Source organism: Hemitrygon akajei, chromosome 23 (assembly GCF_048418815.1).
Source record: "Hemitrygon akajei chromosome 23, sHemAka1.3, whole genome shotgun sequence".
Classification (NCBI taxonomy): domain Eukaryota; kingdom Metazoa; phylum Chordata; class Chondrichthyes; order Myliobatiformes; family Dasyatidae; genus Hemitrygon; species Hemitrygon akajei.
Window position 1 is genome coordinate 55,446,822 of NC_133146.1, and position 22,755 is coordinate 55,469,576.

The following is a 22,755-nucleotide window of genomic DNA, read 5'->3' on the forward strand; positions in this document are numbered from 1 at the left end:
ATTCCTTATCCCACCCCCACCTGTCCATCACTCACACATTCCCTCCGCCGATTCCCTGCTCACCTCCTTCCCTTTATTCCATGCTCTACTGTCCCCTCCTATCAGATTCAATCTTCTTCAGCCCTCTGTTGCTTTCATCTATTTCCTCTCAGCTTCTTGCATCATCCTCATTCTCCCCTTCCCTCATTTGCCTTCACCTGGATCCACCAATCATCCAGCAGCTCTTGCTCCGCTTTTCTTTCCACTGCCGATGAAGATTCCTGACCTGAAACATCGACAGTGTGTTGACTCTATAGACAATGTCCGCCCCATTGCGTTCTTTCAGCTTTTTGTGTGCTGCTTACATAAATGTTTGCCAAACACTGAACTCCTTCTTAAGGAAAAATAAACTGCACCCAAAGTCAGTTATGAAAGGAATGAAATCAGTTGTGAAATAAACTTCCAACTCTGACCAGCTTTCCTATGTTGTCTTCTCTGGAATACAGGAGACTTGCAACAGCAGAAATATGAACTCCAGACATGCGATCTTACTGAATGGCAGAACTGTGTTGTTGAGCCCCTTTGCCTGTTCTTTCTTTACGTTCTTACCTTCCTGAAAGCTTTTTCAGTCAATTATTTTAAAGGCCACTCTACTATTATCAAGAACTTACTTCAAGTGGGTATTGTCTGTTTATTCAGGTTAGTTGTTCTATTCTCACTCTGGCCTCTTACCCCTTCTCACCAGCCTATCACCTCCTCCTGGTGCCTCTCCTCCTTCCCTTTTTCCTATGGTCCACTCTCCTCTCCCATCAGATTCCTTCCTCTCCAGCCCCTCTACCTTTCTCACCCACGTGGCTTCACCTATCAGCTTCTAGCCACCCTGCTTCCCTTCCTCCCGCCTTTTTATTCTGGTGTCTTCCTCCTTTCCAGTCCTGAAGAAGAGTGTCAGTCTGAAACGTTGATTGTTTATTCATTTTCACAGAAGCTGCTTGACCCGCTGAGTTCCTCCAGCATTTTGTGTGTGTGTGTTGCTCTGGATTTCCAGCATCTGCAGAATTTCTCTTGTTTATGATAATCCAAGGATAGGATTTTAATTTAAATATATTTATAATATTAATGTTGTGATAACAAAATAAAAAAGTAAATTCCTCATTCCTGGTACATAATTTGAGAGTATTTGGGAAGTTAGTTCATTAGATCTGCATTAAACATTCCATTATATTCATCCACCATGCCCTCCTGTATATTATAAAGTCATAAAGGAGCACAAAAACAGGCCGTTCGTTCCATCTCCTCCATACTGACCATGACGTCCATGAAGCTGGTGGCATTTACTCGCATGACATATCCTTCTGAACCCCTCCTGTCCGAAAATCTTGTAAATGTTCTTATCGTATCTGTCTCAGCCAGTTTCCCTGGCGGCTCATTCCAGATAGACATCACTCTCTGCACGAAGAAGCTGTCTTTTTGAAATCTTTCACTTCTCTCCCTTAACCAAAAAAAACCCGGTTCCCTTTCATCTGGTAAAAAGATGGTGTGTTCACCCTATCTCTACTCCTGATCAGCGGAGGGTGGAGGCATTCCGATAACCTTAACATTCGGAAAACTATTTTGAAAGACTTTAATTGCAGTAATTATTTGCAGAATGAGGCCAGGTCAGCCGGTCTCACAGAAGTACAGTGGAAGCAAGTCACCTCCCGCCACAGGACACCTGATAAAATAGCGAATGATGGACGTGGCCAGTAGGTCAGGCAACGTTAGCGGCGAGAGAAACAAGAGTTAATCGATGACATTTCTTGGGAATCACGAACTCTGAGCATTTCCAGCATCCGCAGTATTTTTCATTTTGGTTGCACAGTGAATGTTTCCGAACACCTGCAATACTGCAGAATAAACGAGTTCAGAATTTGCAGCAGAACTTGAAGAATTAGATGGTCTTTGCTTTATTAGAACTGCTAAATTAATGGCAGCTGGGTAGTCTTGAATACTTCTGTTTACTGCATTCTGCAAATCAGGGCAAACAGGCGTCTTCAGTGCAATAATAACCGAGGACCACTTTGAGAGAGGGCGGCGACACTGATGGCGAATGCTCCGCCAGGTACAATACTTACCACTTCAGTCCATTAAAATGTCAAAAACTGGTCAAATTGTACCCGGTGTCTGGTTTAACTACAATGGTCTAGCTATTTCCCGAGGTAGCATTCTGACCTGATGTACGCCGTGCTCTGTACATTGGTATCTTTACCAAGCAGAAACTTTTACGTGAGCTGCAGGCAGAAAGCTAAGGGACAACTCCCACTCCCACACGTCCACTTCTGGTCAGAAAACTAGCCCCGTCTTCCAGGATACACCGCAGGGGACTTTAAAGTAAAACCAACGAGCAGCGAACCCGTTTCTGTAAGCGACAAGAATTTCAGTGCCAATGTCTTCGGCGAAAGGCGTGAACAGCTGACGAGCAGTCTCTACACTTTCTTGTGTTAAATAATTCCCTCTCACTCAACAGAAATGTCTCTTTTGTTAAAGCAGTTTAATCATGCCCTGTATTGACGGGAGAAGGTGGTTTATAGTATGTGTTTATGGTTAACACCTTGGGTATTCATGCCAGTCGCCAGAGGCGAGGTGTTCAGAGAGGGAAATCATTTATCTTGGAATGCACTTGACTTCCAAAAGCATGAAGTAAGTGGCGCCGTTGTTTTGATACTCTTTCTCGTTGCTGCTAAACTCGGGGCAGGTGCCGCTTTAAGAGCCGGGGACAGGCATCCGAATATCACCTGGCTCTGCGTCTCCGCAGCACCTAGACTCGCTTCAGCCCCCTAACTCGCCACCGCCCCCACCATCCTCCAGCGGCTCACCTGATCGATCGCGCACAGTGAGCGCCGCGGAAGGCAGGGGGAGCTGAAATTCAAACCGAGCAGCGCTGGGGATGCGGCGGGCTGGGATTCGCAGCCGGCTGCCTCGGACATCCAGCGTCCAGTGACACCTGCCTCGCTCCTTTCGTTCACTGGGACACATACCCGTTATCTGTTGTTTTTATATATAAATACTGATAACAATCTCCAGTTCGGCCATGCATTTGCCTCCTAAAGAACCACAGAAGAAGAGCTTGCGGGATTTAGCAATTGAGATCGGCATGAGAGTTTTCCTCTTTGGAGTTTTTGTGTAAGTGTAACTCTGTTAACCGGATCAGCTATTATTTCCGGACTCCGGGGAGCGCATCCATGCTTTTTCGTTCACCCTCCCAGTTATAAACCTCGTATTCTTTTTTTTTCCAGTTTGCATTTCCTGCTCCATCTCTTCCGCATTTTGTGATTGTCACTATTTCTACTGGCATTCTACTCCCTCCCTCCCCCTCCATCACCCCTCGTAATTTGTAATTCTCCCGGTTCATTAACAAACACGGACCGTCCTTTGAACTCAATCTCACCAATCCCGACTTTCACCTTAAAACCTGACTGCTTGCGGCTCTACGAACGGGAGTGAGGTAGGAGCCAGTTTCCGTAACTCTGAATCCTCACTCCCCGCCAGCTGTAAACTAGCAGCCCGACTGTTTAGCAACTGCATTGTGTAAAACGTGCAGGAGGGACGTCTGGTGTCTAATCTGCATGCCTTAGCTGCTGTCGATGGAAAAAGTCATCTTTCTTTAATGTAGAAAGTAATACTGTCGTATTTTTATTTGAATTGTGTCTCTTTCTGAGAAGGGCGCGCATTATTTAACTGGCAACTGCACAGATTACTGTTTACACCCGTTTATTCTGACTTCCGTCGTTTACCATGTAATTTGCGCGGGTCCTCGGCAGCTTTGCAGCAACGTTCACTTGTGCGTTTCTGAGGTAAATTGTCACCGTTTTGTCGTGGGTATCGAGTAAGTTGCATTGTACAGGATTTCTAATGTCAGTAATAACGCTTACCCTCGTGTGATTAATGTGCTCCGATGACAACTCTGTAGGAGTGATGTAATTTATTGTCTATCAGCGGCAAGGTATGATGTGTGGCACAACCCATCTGTTGATCAGCAGCCAAGTTTCAGTAAAAGTAAATACTTATTTAATAAAGATAATTAGTATCATTATTCATGCAAATTACCTCTATTGTAAAACATGTTACATTTCACATTTTTCTCTATCCAATTTGTAGATTTAGACTAATTTCACACTCCTGAAAAGAGAATTGTTTGACTCCAATTATTTTTACTCCAGGTCTTTTGTTTTACAGCAGATTATTCATCCAGTTTTTGTAGTGTCTAACGGTGTAATTCCCTCATCAGGTATAAAGTAGAACGCAATTAGTGCTGCTGCAGTTTACACATACTGAAGGTTGCTCTTAACATTCCTCAGCACAGGAAAATAAAATTCTCGCTGTCCCCATTACAGAAGAAATTCTATACAAGGAGAAGGAGAGAAAATGTAATCTAATGTCAGTGGAGCCTCCTGTTGGGGGATTCCTGTCACTGGTGGTGGCTATTCCAGATAATGAAACATTTGAAGTATATTAGGTATTCTGTATTATTCCACATTACATTTAAATACCTCACCATACCATTGTCTCTTTTTGACCCTCAGCACTTCATTCTTCACCTTTCAAATTAAATCTGAATGCTTCAGAGTACAGCACACCTCAAGACTCTGCTCCTTCCCATGACATTTAAGTGCTTTACATATTGCACCATCCTTTCACATTAGAGTGTGATTCTTGAATGTACCATGCCACCGTTTCATTTAATGGGTTTGGGTGCATCACTACACTGTTTCATCAACTACATTTGATCACTTCAGAATCATCGTACCACCTTCATTTTGCATCCAGGCTTGCTGATCGACATATAAAGAGCTTACATGTTGCCTTGCGTTTACCAGTTGGGTCCAGACTGTCCACTGCATGGTGCACGACGTTCTTATTTTGGCAATGCTTATCACGCTGGCAATGCTTAGCAGACCAGTAATGCTGAAAAAAATTGGCCGTGTCAAGAGAATCGGAATGACTTTGTCCACCCATAGTCAATAATCATCTTTGCTTGGGTGATTCTTTGGAATATATGCACATCATTTCTGAAATCTGGAGAACACTTCCAAGTGTAAGACATAGAAACAATAATGACTTTGTTTGAAATATCCATTTTTAAAATTTCTGTAGATGAATATGACTGCAACTCTGTCAGTTTGCTCTGTAGGATTCTACTTGTATAAAGCTTCTACTTATATCACATACCCCTCAACAAATTCTTACATTTTTTGTACTTTATATATGAAATTTATATATCATAATACCCATGTGGCCTCAACATTCAAGAGGTAGAATGTGCCTTTTTTACATCACTGATTTAATGTTGACAAAGAGTCATTATATCATTTCATTGAGTTTATTGCATTGTTAAAATTATTACACTTCTGGCACAACACGCTGTGAGTACTATAAATAAACGTTCAGTGTCTCTGTGCAGCAGTTTTATCTGTGTACATGAGGTGAACCATTACTCACATATAATTTTACCCCTGGCTGATAGAAGTCAGATTTTCAATTCTGGATAATGCATTTGCAAACTATAAATGCAACGAGAAACCTAATAACTTCGTGTGATGCCAGAATAAACAAAAAGAGTGTGTAATTTTTTGCGATGCTGAAATACTATGCTATTGCCACCCTTGGGATTGAAGGGTGAGCATGATTTGGTGTTAACATTCTTGCTTCCAGGTGGACAAACAGTGGAAATGCTAAACATATCGATGCAGTTACAAAGAAGGCACAACAGCAGTTAAATTTCATTAGGAGTTCAGGGAGATTTGGTATGTCACTAAAGACACTGGCAAATTTCTACAGATGCGCTGTGAAGAGCATGTTAACTGGTTGGATAACCATCTGGTATGAAGGGGGCATTGCACAGGATCGAAGTAAGCTGCAGAAAGTTGTAAACTCAGTCAGCTCCATCATGAGCACCTGCGTTCCCAGCATCCAGGCCATCTTCAAGAAGCGATGCCTTAAAGAGCCAGCATCCATCATTAAGGACCCTCAACACCCAGGGCATGCCCTCTTCTCATTGCTACCATCAGGAGGGAGGTACAGAAACCTGAGGGCACACACTCAGCGATTCAAGAACAACATCTTCCCCCTGCCATCTGATTTCTGAATGGACATTGAAGCCATAAACACTACCTTACTACTTTTTTTTCTCTTTTTGCACTACTTATTTAACTTAAACATATATATATATATTGTAATTTACAGTTTTTTATGTATTTCAATGTACTGCTGCCTCATAATAGCAGATTTCATGATATTAAACTTGATTCTGCTTCTGATTCTGACTCTGAAGTTAATGGAGATTCTCCTCCCTCGGGCAGGCACGAAGGATCCCATGACTCTGTAGAAGAGTAAGGCATCTTTCATGGCTGATACCTGTTCTTCACTTTGTTTCTGTTAAAGATATTGTCTGCTCATTTACTTATTACCATCTTTCTATTCTGTTTTGAAATTGGGTATCTATATATAAATGACTTCACTTCTAAGATGCTTCACTGTCATGAATGTGCCTCCCAAGATTGCAAGAGATGTTTTATTAATGGAAGTTTTGCGGAGAGGAGGTGGTTGAAGAAACTAAGAAAAATCTAAAAATGTTTACAGTTTGTTTGATGTTAATTACTAATTTATACTTACTTTCATCATCTTTCTCCAAAATCTTCTCAAAGGACACTAATGTATTAAGAGAGGTAGAATTTTGAACTTAAGTGAAGCACTTTGCTTTTCTCAACTAATATTATCAGAACAAAGTGTTAAAGATTCTTATGCAATCACAAAATTACAACTGTTTCTTATTTCTGTTGTTCCTTGACCAATCTAAAGAAGTTACTATAATGCAATTTAATATAATGTGGGGTCCACACAAAAATGGCAATTCATTAGGGTAAGGTGGTAAAGAAGGCCTATGAAATGCTTATCTTTGTGCCTGGAACTGATTACCAGAGGTAGTGGTGGCATTTAAGATACTTTTAGAAAGAATAAAAAACAATAGAACTTTATTGTCATTACTCAAGACAATGAGATTGTGGTGCTACTCCAGTCCGTGCAAAATAGATATTTACAATGAATGCGGTACAGCTTAATTTAAAAAAAAATCCTATATTTACATGCTACAATGACTTTGATAGTCCATAATACTCAAAGACCATTGGCAAGCTGAGGTGTAGCATTATTCAGCTGCACAATAGCCCTTGGGAAGAATCTGTTTTTCAGTCTTGGCTAAGGTATACCAGATAACAGGAGATTGACAGCAGTGTCTGGGATGGGACGGACATGTGAATATGAAAGGAATGGAGGGATATGGATGATTAAACAGGAGGACACTTAGTACAAATCAGCACCAAGATCAGCACAACATCATGGGCTGAATAGCCTCCCCAGCGTTGTACTGTTCTATGTTCTACTTAAAAGCAATATGCTCTGGATGCTGGAAAACTGAAATAAAAATAGAAAATGTTGGAAATGTGCGAACAACTTCTGTGGAGAGAGAAATCAAGTTAATGGGCTAATTTTGCCCCCTTCTGCAGCGATTTTATTTGGAACTGCCAGGGTACAACCGCTCATCATCATCACTATGTGCCATGTTGTATGACGTGGACAATCATGGTCTTCCATCTGTCTTTAATCTGAGAAGTTCCAATAAGCTCTTCAAAACTTTTGCCTGTCCTTCCCTTGATGTAACTCATGAATGTCATGTGCTGTCAACAGCAACTTTTTCTTTCATCAGTTTTTCTCCTGTCACTACAAGACGTTCAAGCTTCTCTTTGCTTAGTGCATGTCCGAGAAATTCTAGCCATTATCTTCTAATTGATGATATCAGCTCTCTTCTTATTGCCAGCTTTTCACAACACCTCGTTTGTTATTGTCCCTCCACAATATTTTCATCATTCTTCTCAAAAACCACATTTCTGCAGATTCAAGTCTTCCCTCATTTTGCTTTGATATTGTCCAACATTCACTTCTATACGTTAGTGTGGAGAGAACATAGCACTGGAACACTCTGAGTTTCACACCCATAGAAATTATGTTGTCTTTAGCATCTTGCTCAAGTGCTCAGACATGCATCTAGCAATCCCAATCCTGCTATTACAACCACCGTGAGCGCAGTAAGTCCCAGAAATATCCATATGCATTGTGAAAAACATAGAAGACATGCACTTACAGATTCAGAAGATAGAATCTGTTTGTTTATTCTTTCACTGAACCCCCAGTGGCATCGATTAAACTTGCTGGGAGTCCTAGCATAGCATTGGAGAAATCATCATTCAGATCTTTAGCCCGGATTGGATCTGACACAGATACATGATCTTGTTGATTTTAATGGGAATTATATGGCAAAAGGGAAAGGTAGTGACATTACTTTGCCTTAACATTTAAATTATTTGCAGTTAATGTTAATTATTAATATATTTTTAAGTACTTTAATTCTAATAGTTTTAATTCTCTGAATGTTAGATTCATTTGAGTGGCATTAAAATCAATTACAGCTTTTGCAGCCAGTGAAGTCCAGCCTTAGCTTTGCCATCTGCCAGGGGTGTTTCAAGGCAGGTCCACCTTATTCTTAGACTGAGGTAATGTCACTGGTGGTAGCATGTGCTGAACCTTGGGATGCTAAGGTAGGTCTTGCATGACAAGGCAAGTGCTGGATACGATCGTGGGTGAGGCAATTAGACCAAAACAATCCAGGCTAAGATGAGAAGTTGTTGACCCAAACCTTTGATTTTCTCTCTTTCCTGACCTGTAGAGTACATCTAGTTTTTTTTAAACAGATTTTTTTTGATTAAGCTGGCAATATTAATCCAATAATATGTAATATCTAACTGATCTGAAGTTAGATATAATATTTGCAACATTATATTCAATTTGGTCAGTATTTAACTGAACGATAAGTTATTTCTGTTAAATTAACAACATTGGAATAAGATCTTACAACTTAATTGCTCCTTTCTTCACATGATCTGGTTGGCTTCTGCATAATCCATGTTTGATTTGTCCAAATCTTTTCTTAAAAATCCCAGCTGTTGAGTAGAGGATGGTGGGTTTAATGACTGAGACATCACAAAATGAGAAAATTACACAAGAAGTTCAAAGTACATTTATTATCTTACAGCCTTCAGATTTGTCTTCTCGCAGGCAGCCAGGAAAGAAAGAAACACAACAGAGCCCGTCTTAAGAGGAACCCCACAAAACAAAGACCATCAAACACCCAGTGAATGAAAAAAGAACACATCACGCAAACAACAAAAAGTAAACAAAAAGCACATTAAACCGCAGAGTCCCTGAAAGTGAGTCCACAGCCACTGAGCCGCTGGGGCAAGTGAAGCCGGTCCAGGAGCCTGATGGTTGCAGACCTCAGCCATTGAGACAGTTCAGCGCTGAAGCATTTTGATCAAATAGTGAAAAACAGAGTAAACAAAAACATATGGAAGATGAACTGTAGAGTCGCCAGCCGTGAGTGAAGCACCTCCAGTAGTCCCATTGGCTGCTTCTGGTCCTTGCAGGGTGGGGTCCAAGATTCCTGCACCTGCTGCCCGCAGCAGTGAGAAGAGATTTAGGCTGATTGAACGCAGGCAGGTGGCGCTGAACTCATGTTCGGTTTCCACTCTTGCCCTCAAGGATTTTAACCCTGCTCGATGCTTTAATCAGTGTGGAGTAATGGAGCCAACCGCGGGATAGTGTTCCACCATTAGGCTGCCCTTGCACTCTCCGCTCTCCCCCCTCGCTGAATCCCCCTGGAGACTGCAAATGCACCAGATTGTTTAGTTGGCTCAAAAATACATCCTGAAAATAGAAGTTACAGGCTGCAATCGATTGCATTTCGGAAGAAGTATATTTAGAAGAAGAAGAAGCATATTCAGTAGTTCTGTGAGCCTTTGGTCACTGGCTCTATCTCACCAGACACAGGAAGATTTAAAATAAAATGCAAAGTCTAGCCTAGTTTACTGGGAAACATACCTTAATGCTTTCAAATAGATATTTAAAATATTTATATCATACTTGGTCATATTATTGTGTGAAGTGACAGACTCAATAACCACATCACTGAAGTGATGATAGAATAACCACATTACTTAAACCTGACTGGTTGTGTGGCACTTTGAAAGAGCTTTCTGCTGTGCTTCAATCACAGCGTTCTCAATAATGGAAAACAGACCGTCACTTATTGGACCATTTGTGCAATAAAAGGTGTTTGTCATTTTCAGGATGCCACAGAGAAATACATTGTTTTGGCACTAACTATGACCAAATTTATTATCACATCAAAAGGGAGAGGAAAGTTATTGGGAGAAGCTAGAATTCAGAAATGTGAGATTTCATATTTTTGCTGGAAATATGAGCATTTGTTAATATCACTGTCCAAAGCTGCAGTCTATTTTTTTCCATCTTTATATATTATAGTATGTAAAGTATGAAAGTATGTACATTAGCAGAGTTCACATTTAAGCTATTTATTTGTTTGTTTATTTATTGAGATGCAGGACAGACTTGGCACTCCCTGCCCTTCGAGCCGCACCACCCAGCAACCCCTGATTTAACCCTAGCCCAATCATGGGACAATTTACAATGACCAATTAACCTATCAACCAGTATGTCTTTGGGCTGTGGGAGGAAACCGGAGCACCCGGAGGAAACCCACGCGGTCATGGAAAGAATATACAACCTTCTTACAGGAAACACCAGGAATTGAACCCAGGTTGCTAGTACTGTAAAGTGTTGTGCTAACCACTACACTACCGTTGCACCCCAATTCTAATAAATGAAATATATAATTATAAAATGTAGAATTATGATTAAAATGAAGCACTGCAGTAAGTGTTTGATGTGGAATTTTAATTTCAGATTAACAGGATAGTTGAAATAAGCAAGTGAGGAATATTGTAAAGAATGTGAAGAAATGCTTTTCACAATGCAGAGAGTGTACCCATGCTGAGAACGGGTGCCAAATAGACAATTATGTGAAATGGCTTCATCCAGAATTCAGTTCAAGGTTATTTGTGATGTGGAAACAACAAGCGTAGTGGAGAGTTTTGCTATCCCATGCATGTAACATACTCTTTTATAATTCTGTGGTCATAGAATTCTCTACATTTTAAAGTGCCTATTTTAAAATTCAACTGCCACATCAAGGTACTCTTTTTAATACTAGTCAAAGCTGGGTGGCGTGGTGAAGATACATCTCTGAAGGCCAGCCTGCAGGTCACCCCTGGGCAAGGTGTAGCACCTATTTAGCACACACACCCCCCACCGACCAGGGCTACGTGAAACCATAGGAGCTGGTAGTGAATGGTCAAATGAGCAGCTGGTGCATATCACAGCTCCTGGTTATGCAAGCATTGATGCCAGGCAGACAATATCTGAAATGTATTGATAATGGCTGGGGTCACCCGTCTTGTAAAGACATTGCCCAGAAAGAAAACCACTTCTGCAGACAAACTTGCCAAGAACAATCATGGTCCTTATGATCGCCCACGACATACAACATGGCACGTAATGATGAACAGTAGTCAAAGCGTTCTTAAATGAAGTAATATCTCAACAATTTGGATCAAATGGAGTAAAAATTATTTGAAAAACTTGCATCATACTTTAGGGTTCAGAATAATTGCTTCTCTTTTAAATGTGCATTGATATTGCAGTATCGTAGTGGAGTGTTTTAAGAAATTAGTGTATTTTCTTCCACTGGAAAATGTATTAACAACTTAAAATATTAAATCTAAAACAATTACAGTGTAAATTGAGTGGATTGCTATAGTGAAACACTACTGTCAAAAATTTCATTAGTATAGAGTTAAGAATTGCTGTAATGCCAGATAGAAATGGTAAATGATAGAGGGTTTATTTTCAAGGTGGAAGTGGGGAGGGGATTTTAAAGAGGATTTGCAAGGAATGCTTTTTTCACAGAGAGTGGTAGGTTCCTGAAACATGGTAGCTGCCAATATGATAGCAATGTGTAGACCATATAGATGAACAGGCAGGAGGAGAGGGTATAGATCACGTGCAGGCAGATGGAATTATTTGAGATTGGCATCATGTTTGGCACTGACACAATGGGCCAAAGGGCTTGTTCCTGTGCTCTACTGTTCCACGTTCTATGTTCCATGACCTTACGAGTGAGTTCCTTAAGATTGTCATAGCCAGAGGAGTAGGAGGGGATAAGTTTCTAATGGCATGCATCTCAAATAGCCTTTGACAGCCAAATCCAGCTCCTAGCCTTTGTGTGAGAGTTAGCTACTAAGCCCAGCAGAACTGTTTCTACTGATAGGGGAAGGACCAGAGGTGGAATACTGGCCCCTTAAGACCAAGTCTCTTCGGGGAGGGGGGGCTCATCAACTGTGGTTGGCAGCTTATCCTGGAGAAGGAAAACTGATCTCAAACCTCTGCTGCCTTGCGGCTACACCCACTCACTGGGAAGGCTTTCCTCTCTGAGGAAAAGTCTAGAGCTGGAGTGTCTAAGGCAGTCCTACATTGAACTCAACACTGACTGGCAACTCCTGCAACACTGCTGGCACCAAACTGAAGATTTCTGCCCTTTGCTGCATGAAGAGGTGGAGCCTGCTGCATGGGAAACAGCTTGATCTCCATCTCATTCTGTCCTGGCTTGCATATCTGACTTGTAAACAGCTAGGACACAATATCCGTGGTTGACCCAAACAACAGAATGCCCCAATACAATGCATGGCATCACAAAGCTTTTATACTGTAACCCTGGCATCATTCTGTATCTGTCGAGCTCGTGGTTGATTCATCAAAGTGATATCCTTGAGGCACCAAATGTGTCATTGATATCAGGGCTCCATGGATGTTGAAAACTAAGGGTAAAGAAAGCGCCTGAGCTGATGATGAAGCCTCAGTCTGAAGGTGAACTGCAACCAAAATAGACATGCGAAGATAAAAACAGGGAAAGAAAGTGTTTAGATTAGAAGAGAAAAATTATGAATAGAGGACTGTTTAATGGACAGAAAACAAGGGATTTGGGTAACCAGATTATTTTCTGGTGGTCAGGCTGTAACTAGTGCAATGCATCAGGGATTACTTTTGGGGCCTTCAGTTTTACAATCGGTACTAATGACTTATAAGAAGGATACAAGTGTGGAGTTTCTAAGGATATGTCGGGAAGAATCCTGTCGTGATAAAAAGCATGCGAGATGAACACAGACAGGTGAAATGAATTGGCAAGCAGACAGCTGATAGAGTTAAACGAAGGGGATGTCTAGTTATCCATCCCAGGAAGCAGAATAGTGGAGTAGGATATTACTTAAATGCTCGTGTACAGAGAGATTTGCAGGCCTTCATACATGACAAAGAAATGAGAGCCAGCAGATGGAAACAATAATTAATTAAGGAAGTAATTGCAATATTGGCTCCTGTTATGAGAGGGATGGAGTACAAGGAGTAATGAAGTCTACATGGCTTTGGTGCAGCTGTGTTTGGAGAAATGTGTACAGTTTTCATGATTTAGCAAAAAATTTATTTGCTTGGAGACAACACACCTAATATTCACTGGATTGATTCCTTGGATTAGAAATGAATGAGGAAAATTCAACAAAAATCCTTAAAGATTATTGTCTATTTCATTTTTGAATGAAATAGGTAGACTTCTCCCCCCCCCTCCCCCCAGTGATGGCTCGGCAGAAGACAAGCTCTATTGTGGTCACTTTCAGATTGCTGGGTCATGGATGGACTTTGTTATTGCATGGCTGTATATTACTGATTCCTTTATGTGCTTACTATCTTGTACATGCTATATTTTCTCTGTGCCGTGTGACTGTTGGTGTCATGTTTTGCACTTTGGCCCCAGAGTAATACTGTCTCATTTGGCTGTGTTCATGAGTACAGTATTCATGTATGGTTGAATGACAATTAAACTTGAATTGAATTGATTGAAGCAACACGTGCAGCTCTTTAGAGCCGAGAACTACAAAGACAGAAGATCTTCTGAAATAAGAAATTCCTGCTCGTATCTATCATAACTCTTTGTCCTAGGGCCAAGCCTATCTTGCACCAAACTCCCCACTGAGAGAAACATCCTCACAGCACCTACCTTATCACATCTCCTCACAAATGTGTATGTTTCAATGAAATCTTCTCTTCTTCTCCTCTGGAATGGTGAGATGTGGAGAGGATGTTTCCGATGCTGGGTGAGCCTAGGACCAGAGGACACAGCTTCCAAATAGAGGGACATCCATTTAGAACGGAGATATGGAGGAATTTCTCTAACCAGTGGGTGGTGATTCTGTGCAATTTGTTGCCACAGACGGCTGTGGAGGGCTGGTCACTGGGTACATTTAATGTGGAGGCTGATAGGTTCTTGATTAGTCAAGGTGTGAGAAGTTCCAGGGAAAAGGCAGGAGAATGGGTTGAGAGGGAAATCGATCAGCCATGATGAAATAGCAGAGTAGACTCAAAGGGCCAGATAGCATAATTCTGCATCTATTTCTTATGGTCTTATGGAAATGTGATGTGTTTGAAAATTACAAGCTTCTGAGAGGGCTTCATGGGGTAAATGCTGCAGGGAGTCCAGAACTGGATAGAGAGCATGGCTTTAAGTTGTGGAGTTGAATACTTAAGACTGAGATAAGAAATAATTTTCTCTGTCTGAGGTTTTCAAATCTTTGAAATTCTCTACCTCAAGTGACAATGGTTGCTGTTGTTAAACATAAAGGAAGCTGACTTGCATTTTGGAATCTGTCAGAACTTTTAGGGAATCAGGGGTATGGATCTTGGACAAATAGATGGAATTAAGGCAAATGAGCAAACACCAATTACATAACAGACTGGGTTGAAGGTGCTATATTTGTACTCAATCTCCTATTTTTATCTTTTCCTGAAAAGGAAACAAACAGAAGACAAAGATTGTGTAATCTAGTTGTGTTTGGACAGGATGTGTTAGTCTTGGGGACTAATGAGTAAGTGGCAGGGAGTCTGTGAAATGTGCAACCATTCCTGACACATGAAAAATTGGACCAGCATTTCTGTCCATCACGATCAACGAAGGCTGAACCAAATTTATACAAAATAGTGATTGCTGGATGGAAAAGGTCCAACTCGTTAGCCTTTTGCCGCCTTGGTAAATGCATGTAACATCTCGTTAGCCCTTTACCAGTGTAACGGTGTCAGTGGAAATGCTAATTAAGCAGAGTAATCAAATTCTATCCATCGGTGACTGGCGTAGAAATTACAAGAAAGAAAAGTGCACAGATCTGAAAACCATGCCTTCTCAATGCCTTCTTTCTCCCAAGCACATTCAATTTACCGTGTCACCACTCAAATTACTTAATCTGGATTACAAATTTGTTTTCTCTTAAGTATTACTTTGCACTTTTGCATGTCAAAAAAGCTTAACATCCAAAAAATTATTGCCTTCTGTCATTAACAGGAATGTGGATGGCAAAAAAATTAATAGCAAGACAGAGAAAAGTTTGTGTTTAAATTTAAAGAAACAATTTGTTGCATTCTGAAGTAAAACCGAGCTGCTTCACCATTATCCTTCTTCAGCCTCTTTGGTTGAAGGTCAAGTTAGGATCATAAATCTCAACATAACAGATTGGTCACGATGCAAGTCACCAACCCCAAATAAAAAAAGTAAGATTCATTTCTATTATTGGTTAGAATCCAACAGTTTCATGTCACATTGTTAATCTTAATCAGCGGACTATTGGCAAATTCTGTGATTTTTGGCAAGGCTAATATCTAACCACCCTGCAGCTTGTGAAGAATTGGAAATCAGGGCATCTATTTTCAGTGCAGATTGTTCGATATTTAGAAGCTAATTATAGGGAGTGCTATTTACTTCTCTATTATTCTTCCAGGACTTCCTGGTCAAGTACAGTACTTTGCAAAGGTCTTAGGCACACGTATATATAGGTAGTACTATAGAACTGTTATGCACTTCACTGTACTGCTGCCGCAAAAATATACATTTTATGATATATGTTAGTATTTATAAATCTGATTTTGAGATGGGTCTCTGTTGTGGACTGAGAGTGGAAAGGGGGCAGGGAGAGGGGAATCATGGTTAAGAAAAGGGGACGGGAAAGGGAAGGGAGCAGGAAGCACCTTCTGTAATGATCAAAAAAGCAATTGTTTGGAATTAAATAACTTTGCCTCGTGTCTTGGGGCTGGGCGTATCTGCAACTGCACTAGACCCCACCCCTGGCACTCTTTCTCTGCAAACTGTCCCCCACCTTTCCTGCAGCACTCCACCCTCTCCATTCCCAACATTCTTCGCTCCTGCCAGATTAATAAACTCACTCTCCGTTACTCTCACTATTACTGTACAAAAGTTGTAGGCACCCTAGCTATATATATGTGCCCAAGACATTAACAGAATACTGTATTTCTGTGCTACTTCTAAGATACTTGCTGGGGTAGGGAGAAGATAACCAACAAGGGACTGAGCACAGACAGTGCCTTGGCGTGTAAATTGGAATTTTCTTTGCTGCTTTTCAGCTTTCTCTTGCTGCAGCTGCTCCTTCCACAGATGAATGAACAAACTTCCAGTTCTTTTGCTATTTGGATGGCCTGTCGACTGCTTCAGAGGTAAAAAAAAAAAAAGGGGGTCATTATTGCAGGGGCATTAATGTGTGGGTCATGCTGCAAGCAATCTTTTCTTTTCTCCAGAATTTAAGTATTTTAAAATCAACTCTCCTTGTGATGGCAGTTCTGATGTGAGAGGACTCAAGGATATTTCTAAGTAAAAAGAAATTTTATCTATTCAGGGTTTGCGTCATTAGGCAGCTGTAACTACTGGGCTATACAATTTTCATAATAAGATTATGTACAGTTTTGATATGTATTAAAGGAGATACTTAATCTATTCTGCAAAGTATGGCATTATGCAACACACACAAAGTGCTGGAGGAACTCAGCAGGCCAGGCAGCATCAATGGAAAAGAGTACAGTCAATGTGTAGGGCTGATCCTGGCCTGAAGCATTGACTGTACTCTTTCCCAGAGATGCTGCCTGACCTGCTGAGTTCCTCCAGCATTTTGTGTGTGTTTCTTGGATTTCCAGCATCTGCAGATTTTCTCTTGTTTGAGTCTGTCATCCTAGTAGATTCAGTGTATTTATAGCTCGATTGAAAGAAAAACAGTCTTGCACATACCCCTTAAACTTTATCCCTCTCATCTTCAATGCATGTCCTCTACTACTTGACATCGTTATTTTGGGATAATGATTCTGACTGTCTACCCTATCTATGCCTCTCATAACTCTATAAACTTCTATTAGGTCTCCATTCAAACTCTGATGCTCCAGAAGAAGTAATCCATGTTTGTCAAAACTCTCTTTATAGCTCATACCCTCTAATCCAAGCAGCATCCTGGTATATCTCTTCTGATCCTTTTCTAAAGCTTTCATAATCTTCCTGTAATGGTGTTCTGTGTTCATGTAGATTTACTTATGGGTTGTTATCAAGCTTACAGGTAGTCACATCCATTTAAATTAGTTTTAATAATTTTAACTAACATTTCAGGTGTGAGTATGCATTATGTTTATATGTGTTCTGGGCTTACTGAATCTTAGTCAATTTGAAGGGAGACTATCATGCTGTAGCCTAATTTAACTTGACAATGAACTGACAGGCAACCTTACAACCCAGGAAGTGGGAAATCTGCAGCAGCTCATACTGCCCTGTTGGAGGATTCAACTGACCTTGCACTGGGACAGCCAACAGGAAGGGTGAAAGATGCCATTGCCTGTTTAGACTATTGCCCACAGTGGAAAATGTGATTTCCATGGGGATATTTGTGCATGTTCTAGCATTTGTTCATTCATTATATGCCATGTTTGTATGATGTGGCTGATCATGGTCATTCCATGACCCATGATTGTTCTTGGCAAATTTTTCTACAGAAGTGGTTTGCCATTGCCTTCTTCTGGGCGGTATCTTTACAAGATTATCTGCCTGGCATCAGTGGTCGCATAACCAGGACTTGTGATGTACACCAGCTGCTCATATGACCATCCATCTCCTGCTCCCATGGCTTTGTGTGACCCTGATCAGGGGACTAAGCAGGTGCTACACCTTGCTTAAGGGTGACCTGTAGGCTATTAGATGGAAGGAGGGCCCTTACACCTTTGGTAGAGACATATTTCTGCCCCACCACAAAGTTCCAGCTTTAGAGTGCTGAGAGGACCAGAGGATCTGCCACAACCACTTGAAGAAAGGTAAATTAGAAACAGGAAAAATATAGGTAACTAATGGTAGCTTGCGTGACATATGTAAACACGTATCTTAGATGAAGCACATGAAGAGATTTTGTAAATGTCGGAAATCCAGAGTAGCACACACAAAATGCTGGAGGAACTCAGCAGGTCAGAACTCATCTTCATGAAGGGTCTCGGCCCAAAACATCGTCTCCTTTTTCCTCTCTATAGATGCTAATTGGCCTGCTGAATTCCTTCAGCACTTTGAGAAGGGTTAATGAGATAGTCCAGTTGATCTGTATTGGGTTCTCAAAAGAGCAATTGAAATAAAAACTGTAGAATAGATGTTAACAAAATTGAAGCCCTATAACATTGGAGTGTAGTGGTAGCATTGTTAAGAAATCGGATATAAAAAAGCGAAGATAATGATGTATGACTGCTCTTCAACTGGTTAATATACAGTGCCATCCCTTGAGGAGGGTGTTAAAACCACTGTTGCTTTTCATTTGTATTAATGGCCTAGACTAGGGAATTACACGGCATAATGTCATATTTTGCAAATGATAGAGTAAGACAGTGCGGAGCTTGACAACAGATCACAAAAACAGGGACAGGCCGGTGAAATGAGATCAGAATTACTGGGGAAAATATGGAATGACACATATTGGTAAGAAGAATGAAACCTTACAATTGTAAGGGAACACAGGACCAGGGAGTCCTAATGAAGAAACGTTACAGTTTCAAAAGGAAATAAAGGTTTGCCGCAGCTCCCCCGCTACCAAATCCGGGGGGTGGGGGTGGGGGTGGGGGGGGGGGGGGTCACTGAAACATGTCATCTGGGGTCTGAACACTACCTAGAGTTGCTGTTTCATTTAGGAAATGGAGAGGTGGCATGGTAATGTAGTGGTTAGCAGAACCAGCGACTTGAGATCAATTCCCACTGCTCTCCGTAAGGAGTTTGTATGTTCTTGCCGTGACCGCGTGAGTTTCCTCCCATATATCAAAGATCTACCGGTTGTTTGGTTAATTGGTCATTCTAAGTTGTCCTGTGATTAGGTGAGGGTTAAATCGGGGGTTGCTCTGCATTGCGGCTCAAAGATCCAATTCCATGCTGTGTTTCAAAAATAAAATACGAGCATAAAGATCAGTCCTCAGCATCTACACCAGGCATGTGGAGTGGGTGGATCCCAGGGAGGTAGAGTAGATCCAGCTCCATGTGGCCTAATACAGGTAATTACTTTCCAAAGGGAGCTGGACGAATACTTGAAAGGATGTTAATGAGCAAGCTCACATTGAAGCATAACTAACTAGCAAAGGTCTCGTGGACTAAATTGCTTCGTGTACTTTACTATTCTATGATCTGAAGGCCCAGAATAACAGGGATATAATGATCACATAATTTGTGTTATTCTTTCGTTCATTATGTGCCGTGTTGTATGACGTGGGTGATCATGGTTTTTTTATGACCATGATTGTTCTTGGCAAGTTTTTGTACGGAAGTGGCTTGCCAGTGCTTTCTGGGTAGTGTCTTTACAAGATGGATGATCCCAGCCATTATCAATAGTCTTCAGAGAGTCTGCCTGGTGCCAGTGGTTGCATAACCAAGACCTTGCCCCAGGGTGACCTGCAGGATAGTGGAAGGAAAGAGTGCCTTATACCTTCTTCGGGAGAGATATATTTCCACCCTGACATTCAAAATTTATTTCGACTGTAGGATAAATATGGATTTTCACCGCTTCTTTAGGAATGGAACAATTCGATCTTCTCTGTCAGATGAAACCTTACTATTGTAAATAGATTACCTACCAGATTGCCAGGCTGGGCTTGAGAACATGGCCTGATCTAGCTTTGAGAATTGTACTATTCTAACAAGACTCTGACCTTTCTTTAGTTCAGGGGTTCCCAACCTGGGGTCCATGGCACAAAAAAGGTTGGGAGTTCCTGCTTTAATTGCTTGGGATACAGCAGTTTCAATAACTAATTGAGTGAGTTTCTTTTTAGTGGTGTCTGGAATCTCAACTGATGCTATTTCAATGCAGAAAGTAGAGTCTAAAATGCCCATTAAATCTAATATAATTTTGTGTTTTGCCTAAATAACTGCTTTCAATTTTCGTGTTCCAGACTGTTAGTGTCTATAACTCAAGTCACGTTCACTCTGTTAAAGAGAATGTTGTCAATCAATTGGGATGAACAGAACACCCGTATGAATATGGTTACCTAGGATGCTAACGATAAGTCAAAAGCAGTATTTGAATTTCAAGGAATGCATTGGCAGCTGTCATCCTTACAGTAAATAATTCTATGTGCCAACATGTCAAATTATTTTATGTGATTCCCAATCAAAAGGAACTTCTGCTGTTTTGTAGTCAAAACAGTCACTGTCATTTACATGTTGTACTGAACAAAGGAGTTGCTTCCATTTTAAATGTCACCTATTTGAAGTAATGTGAAGGTCAAGATTGAAGTTGCAGTTTTTGTAACAATTGAGACTGATGAAGCGACATTATTGAAGGAGAAGGGTGAACATTTGCATTAACCAGAGCAGTAGCAGGAACTGAGGCTGACAGGTCCCAGTATTCTTCCTTCCCCTCTTGACTGCAGTCCCTTTCCCCGGCCCCGTGTTCTCTCTTCTCCTCCAAATCATAAGGATCACTCTGCCTCCACTTGTGAGCCTCTGCCTGAGACTCAGCCACACGGCCAGCTTCTGCTGAATTCCGCCACTGCCCCCCCATCCAGCCAATCTTATGCCAAGTTGATTGTGTCTTCCCTTATTCTCCTGACCCACTGCATGCATGCCATGCAGCAGCATATAAAGCATCTTTATAAACTTCTAGTTAGACTGCATCTGGAGTATTGCATACAGTACTGCAACCCCCCCCCCCCCCCACCCACAATATAGTAAAGATGTTCAGACTTTGGAGATGGTGCAGAAGAGGTTTACTAGACAGACAGACATACTTTATTGATCCCGAGGGAAACTGGGTTTCGTTACAGCCGCACCAACCAAGAATAGTGAAGAAATATAGCAATATAAAACCATAAATAATTAAATAATAAGTTAATCATGCCAAGTGGAAATAAGTCCAGGACCAGCCTATTGGCACAGGGTGTCTGACACTCCAAGGGAGGAGTTTTAAAGTTTGATGACCACAGGTAGGAATGACTTCCTATGACGCTCAGTGTTACATCTCGGTGGAATGAGTCTCTGGCTGAATGTACTCCTGTGCAAGGATGTAATCTGGATTAGAGGACGTTATCTGGAATGAGCGACTGGACAAATTTGTTTTCTCTGGAGTAGTGGGGGTTGAGGGGAGGTTTATAAAATGATGAGAGGCATAAATTCCTAATTTATTTGTTTCAGCATAGTATTGTGGGCTGCAGGTGCAGTTACTGTTCTATATTATATGTGGATGGGAAGAGGATGTTTCCTATGGTGGGAGAGTCTAAGACCAGAGGGCACAGCCTCAGAATAGAGGGAAGTCCATTTAGAATGGAGATGAGGAGGAATCTCTTTAGCCAGACGGTGGTGAATCTGTGAAATTCATTGACACAGGCAGCTTTGGAAGCCAAGTCATTGAGTGTATTTAAGGCAGAGGTTGATGGATTCTTGATTTTTCAGGGTATGAATGGATTTGGGGAGAAGGCAGGAGATTGGGACTGCGAGAGAAAATGGATCGGCCATGATGAAATGGTGGAGCAGACTTGATGGGCCAAATGGCCTAATTTTGCTCCTATATCTTTTGGTTATATGGCCTTAACATCCTCCGTACTCTGTGAAAACTTGAATTATACATTCAAAGCATGGACCAGTTTTAGCATAGGTCTTAGCCGTGATCAGTAGCTGCTTTATTGACATATCTCCTCTTCAGTTTGCTTAAGGACACGGTTGCCCAGCCTATGCCATGAAGACCTGTGAAAGTATTAGAAACCTCTCCTGAGCAACTCACACAAAATGGTGGAGGATCTCAGCAAGTCAGGCAGCATCTATGATGGGGAATAAACCGTCAGCATTTTAGGCCGAGATCCTTCATCGGTCTTTGTCTGGTCTTTGTGTTTTCAATCTGTAATATTCAATACTTACTGAATGATTTGTGCTAGCCACATAATTCCAATCACTCCAAATAGTAGAGTAGTGGTTAGCACAACACTTTACAGTTCCAGCACCCCTGGTTCAGTTCCTGTTGCTGCCCGTAAGAAGTTTATACGTTCTCCTTGTGACAATGTGGGTTTACCCCAACAGCCCAAAGACATTGCGATTGGTAGGTTAATTGGTCATTGTCCAACGTCCCGTGTTTAGGCTAGGGTCAAAGCAAGGTTTGCAGGAGTCATGGCTTGAAGGGCCAGAAGGGCCTATTCTGTACTGTGTCTCAATAAAATAAATAAAAGTAAATAAAATAAACCCTATATCAGTTATTCTGGGTGATAAATTTCAAAAGAGTTCAGGACTTACTGACAGAGATTACTGATACTTTTCCATCCTTCACTAATTCCCTCTCCCAGGTACCACTCCTTTCCAAGTGTTCCAGGTCCTAGTAGGCGAATGCTCCTGCTCTTGCTCCCTTGCATTGAGCAGGTTCATGTGGAGGTTTGCTTTAGATTGTTCCCTCCTGCTGATGC

General features: G+C 41.3%; 1 protein-coding gene across 4 annotated transcripts in view; it reads left to right on the plus strand.

Annotated features, from left to right (window-relative positions):
• The first annotated feature begins 2,135 nt into the window (after positions 1 to 2,135).
• The window catches only part of plpp4 (phospholipid phosphatase 4), a 353,247-nt gene continuing 332,627 nt past the window's right edge, over positions 2,136 to 22,755 (plus strand). Inside the window, exons 1-2 of one of the 4 annotated variants that reach the window (XM_073027697.1) lie at positions 2,136 to 3,138; positions 16,441 to 16,530. In XM_073027697.1, the coding sequence (XP_072883798.1) occupies positions 3,047 to 3,138; positions 16,441 to 16,530 (182 nt within the window). In that variant the 5' untranslated portion in view covers positions 2,136 to 3,046. The remainder of the gene's footprint in view (positions 3,139 to 16,440; positions 16,531 to 22,755) is intronic. The other 3 variants (XM_073027698.1, XM_073027699.1, XM_073027700.1) reach the window with 3 other exon arrangements.